Here is a 4,882-nt window from a genome sequence, read left to right on the forward strand (position 1 = left end):
GGGCCATAGTCCCTCCTTGGACTGGCACAACTGCAGTGTGATAGAGGGGAGCGTGGCAGGGCATGGAAGTTGAAATTGTCCATGTACTTTGCTGCTGGAGAGAGAAATATCTGCTGGATAGACACATTCTCTGTAGCTTGACCCATCAGGATCCAAGTGTACCAGGAGGCCATTGACTTGTGTTGCCATATTGACTCTCATAAACCAGCATTTTACATGACTTGAGACAAAAACCAACATCATCTTGTGTCTCACAGCATTACCAAGGAGCGAACAGAAGTTGTCCTTCAGGGAACATCCAGCCTGGATCCTAATGACCCCACTGCTGTCTGGGAGGAGTATGACTTCAAATGCAAACCTGGGGACTTGAAGAGGAGGCCATGCTTTATCACCCCCTACCACTACCGCCTGGACTGGCTTATGTGGTTCGCTGCCTTCCAGGTACGTGCCTTGGATGTTCTGAGACTTGGGTGTCCCTGGACCAGGAAAAACAATTTCTATGAATTTACTAGGTGCTGGGGTGGGTGAAGGGATATTTGAAGCCCTGGTGAAGTTAATTATGTATTAAAAACAGAAGGTTTTATTCCTAAAGGATGTCTGCTGCTACTGGAATGAAACTCTTGGAAATTTTATGTGAGGCTTTTTAATTGTTTCTCAGCAATAATGAGTTAAAGACATTGAGAAAGCCCCTGGATTGCCCCTCCCTCGTGCAGCGGTGGCACAGCAGGGCAGAAGCTGCCTGGTGGGATGCCTGGGACTCGCCAGGGCTGGCAGCATCCCCAGCTGCTCAACTCAAACCTGTATCCCTGTTGGGGACACCCCTGGGGACACCGGCAGTTGTTCCCACTACCTGGCTACGTAGAGATGTAGAGTCCCTCAAAATATTTTCTTCACATGGTATCAGCAAACAGGTGACAGCCATAAATTAGAAAAGAGGGAGGGAAACTTGTTAAAATTAATTCTTGTGTATCTTTTAGCTTATTCTGCAAAATCTTACTCGCCTGAGCATGAGAACTTGAACTGGATTTTACAAAACTGGGGTTTACAGCAGTGGCATGAGGCAAACCCACCCCAGATTATCACAAGCCTTTCTCTTTGTTCCTCTATCCTCTCCTGGCATATCCTCTTCCCTCGCTCCTCTCCCCCTGCCCCGAACTTCTCTGTTTGCTTTCTTTGTGGTATTTTCATTTAGGCGCCTTTTGGATTCCTCAGCGATGACATAACCATGGCTCTTCAGCTATGGTTTTAGATTTACCCTGCTAGTTTTTGTGTGCTGGAATTTCATTTAATCTGCATTAGGTATGCTTATCCCTCAGCAAGACAACAGCAAAGGTTAAAACTCCAGGCAGCGAGGATGCCCAGCATTAGATAAAGGTGCAGAAGGTTGAATGGATCATAGAATGGTTTGGTTTTTCCCCATACAGTAGTTTCTAGAGTCCATAAAGCCACGTTGCTTCAACCTCTGGATTAGATTTAATTTGGTTTTAAAAGTGTGGGATTTTTTTCTATGCTGCTGCCCCATCACTTCCCAAGCAGGCGGCCGCAGGGCTGGTTTTGCAGTTCATTGGTGGTGGCCAGGTAAGGAGCTGACATATCCAGCTCTGACAGGCTGCAGAAAAGCTGTGGAGTTTGAGGAGGGAAGATATTTACCATCCCCTTGTGCTGCTCGTGACAGGTTCCTCTTTGCACCTCATCACCGTTTGACGTACGACGCCTTCCTCTGCTCGGGGTTTTCTGTGAAACTTTCCACCTTGGCTATAGCTCCAGGATGGGCTTTGAGGAGCTGGAGAACAAGAGAGCCAGGCCCTTGGCATGGCTGGTGTGGGCTAGTGTGGTGAGGATGGCCCCAGCACAGGAACAGGAGGAGCCACCATACCACTCCACCTCTGAATTGCGATTTATTAGTTGAGTGCCTCTTAATTACCGTTCCAGTAGTACCACCATAATTACATGTCATGTAAGGTGACATTATTTTCCAGGAAACCATTTTCATGATGTTAATTTTATTATCTAAATATAATATGCCTTTTCACTTGTTCTCTAAATCCCCTCTTTGTTTCATGTGTCTTGACATCCTGAGGGTGCTGTAGCTCTGAAGTCCTTCATTTAGTCCTGCCAGGGACATAACCCCTGCAGAAACATCTCTGCATTGCTTCTCCCCATCTGCAGAAGAGGAAAAATTCCTGTGAACAAGCAGGGGTGTGTAGAAATCTGTGTGACCCTTCTTAGTTGTTCCTTGGATGGGACCTCCTTCACTCCATCACCCAACTGATACCTGGTCACCTGTGTGCAACGTGGGCTGAGGTGACCTTAACAAAAATAATGTCTATCAGTCAGTCAGGAGCTGATGTTCAGGTGCTCGTTGTTGAGGTTGGTCACTCTGGATCATCTACCTGCATTGGAGCAATTTAAACAAAGGTCTTACCTGGGGTAATGCACATGGACGTTTTTAAGAGGAGCTACTGCTGGTTGGAGAGAATGGCACGATGTGCTCATTGCATTTGCAGATGCCACCAAGCTGTGAGTACAACGAGGACAAGGACTAAGGGCCCAGTGATCTGGCTGGTTCTGGTCTGAGCAGACAGGAGAGGTGTGTGTGGTGCTGCATGTGGGCAGGACCTGTCATCTGTCACAGGACGGGATGGAGCAGAGCATTGTTCATCTCTTGGCTTGAGTCTGCATCCCAAGATGAGCACATTTATAGAATCATAGACTGGTTTGGGTTGGAAGGGACCTTAAAGCTCGTCCAGTCCCAACCCCCCTGCCAGCAGCAGGGACACCTTCCACTAGACCAGGTTGCTCAAAGCCTCATCCAACCTGGCCTTGAACACTTCCAGGGAGGAGCAGCCACAGCTTCTCTGGGCAACCTGTTCCAGTGTCTGACCACCCTCACAGTGAAGAATTTCTGGCCCCTGGGTTGTGATTGTACATTATGAAAAGTCCTTGTGAAAAGGCAAACGTGACACCGTGACAGGCGAGCAGGCATTGGGTGTGTGTGGTGTCACCCTCCCACTACACTCAGCCAAGCACCCAGTTTGGGAAGGGTGAGGCCAACTGGTGAGGGTGCAGAAGAGGAACCCACAGAAAGAGCAGTGGTGCAGGAACCTCCCATGGCAGCAGAGCCAACCAGTCTGCATCAGTGTCCAGATGTCAAAACAGTTTTAGAATCATAGAATGGTTTGAATTGGAAGGGACATTAAAGCTCATCCAGTCCCAACTCCCCTGCCAGCAGCAGGGACACCTTCCACTAGACCAGGTTGCTCAAAGCCTCATCCAACCTGGCCACAAACACTTCCAGGGAGGAGCAGCCACAGCTTCCTTGGGCAACCTGAGAAAACCTCCTGCAAAGAGGAAAGCAGCAATCAGGTTTCTCTGTCCTTGTGGAGAAGAGAGGAAATAATGGATGAAATGGCAGAATATGATTTCATCTCAGGAAAATTCAGGTTTAGGAAAAACTTTCCTCCCTTGACACTTTGTTGTGTTAGTGCAAAGTTGTCCTGTTTTTACAGAAGCTGGAGAGAAATCGTCAATGCTTTGTCTGTCCTCCAGCTCCTGATGGCAACGCTCCTGTAATTATTGGACTTCTCATTTATGGTAGGCATCTGTAGAAGGAACTCAGAACTGAGCTATGCTGTGCTGCTGGTACCAAAAGAAGTTACAATTTGGGGTAGAAAACAAAATACTGCTCATAGTTTTAGGGCTTCAAGTTGGTTACTTTTCCCGATAGCGGGATGTCTTGGACTTTACAAAAGCCAGTTGTTTATCCTATCGAAGATTTGTTTCTTCACCAGTGGGCAGCAGTAGAAAGCCTTCAGTGCTGTGAATAAAGCAAAATCAAAGGGAAGGCTTTTCCCCTCCTTACTCTGGCATGAAGGTTATTTATTCTGTTTGGAGACTGTGTTTGGCCAACGTGAAGGCACGTTCTTGGTGCTTACCAAATAATAACGAGTCAAAAAAACAAAACAAAGCTAGTGCCATCTTCATATTGTTTTTTAAAGCCTGATATCTCGTTGCATTGTACCTTGAAGCTGCTCCAAAAATCTCTGAATGTTGGGACCAGCACAGAAGCTGCTCAGAGTGGTGGTCCATGTTGCCACATCCTCCAGGGCTCTGCAAAGTGTCCATGAACCCACCACGCAGCAGCATTTGCGATGCACTGAGGAGAAGTGTGTGTTCTCCAGATAGGATGTGTAAGTTTATCGATAAACTTCTCTTCCTAAGAGAAGAGAGAAACTTTCAGCAATGGGATGGCTGCTCCCAGGTTCTCCCCTGGGTGGTAACAGGGAGTTGTGATGGAGACATCACGTTATCACACATGAACTGGAAGAGGTGAGAAAAAGGAACCCTATTTATACAGAAGACAGATTCATCTTTTTGTAAAATATTTTATTCAAGCCTCTGTCATCTTGGTCTTTCAGCCAGAAGGTGCTTACAGGAAAGAGCTTCACAGCAGCAGAATGGAGGAGGAGGTGTGTGTAACATCATAAACCCTAAACCTCATGCTCAGTGTACGAGCACAGCCTCAGCCTTTTACATTTCCTTTCCTCCCCCTTCTAAAAACACAGGCCCCAACTCACTTCCATTTTCCATCGCAGCGTTCCTACAGTTTGGTCCGTGTTCAGCGTGTAAGGATTTTATGTTCTTCTTTGCCTGACGAGGAGAGGCTGAGAGAGCTGGGACTGTTCAGCCTGGAGAAGAGCAGCCTGAGAGGGGATCTGGTCAATGTCTATAAATATCTGAAATGTGGGGGTCAATGGATGGGGCCGGGCTCTTCTCGGTGGTGCCCAGTGACAGGACAAGGGGCAATGGGCACAAACTGGAACTCCAGAAGTTCCAGACAAACTTAAGGAAAAACTTCTTCACTGTGAGGGTGCCAGAGACC

At 47.4% G+C, this 4,882-nt stretch overlaps 1 protein-coding gene across 1 annotated transcript in view; it reads left to right on the plus strand.

Annotated features, from left to right (window-relative positions):
* The window catches only part of LMF1 (lipase maturation factor 1), a gene marked incomplete at both ends in the record, with an annotated part of 18,329 nt that overhangs the window by 6,519 nt on the left and 6,928 nt on the right, over positions 1-4,882 (plus strand). The window contains one exon of the mRNA XM_010168177.1: positions 258-441. Within this exon, the coding sequence (XP_010166479.1) occupies positions 258-441 (184 nt within the window). The remainder of the gene's footprint in view (positions 1-257; positions 442-4,882) is intronic.

Source organism: Antrostomus carolinensis, unplaced genomic scaffold (genome assembly GCF_000700745.2).
Source record: "Antrostomus carolinensis isolate BGI_N321 unplaced genomic scaffold, ASM70074v2 scaffold25425, whole genome shotgun sequence".
Classification (NCBI taxonomy): domain Eukaryota; kingdom Metazoa; phylum Chordata; class Aves; order Caprimulgiformes; family Caprimulgidae; genus Antrostomus; species Antrostomus carolinensis.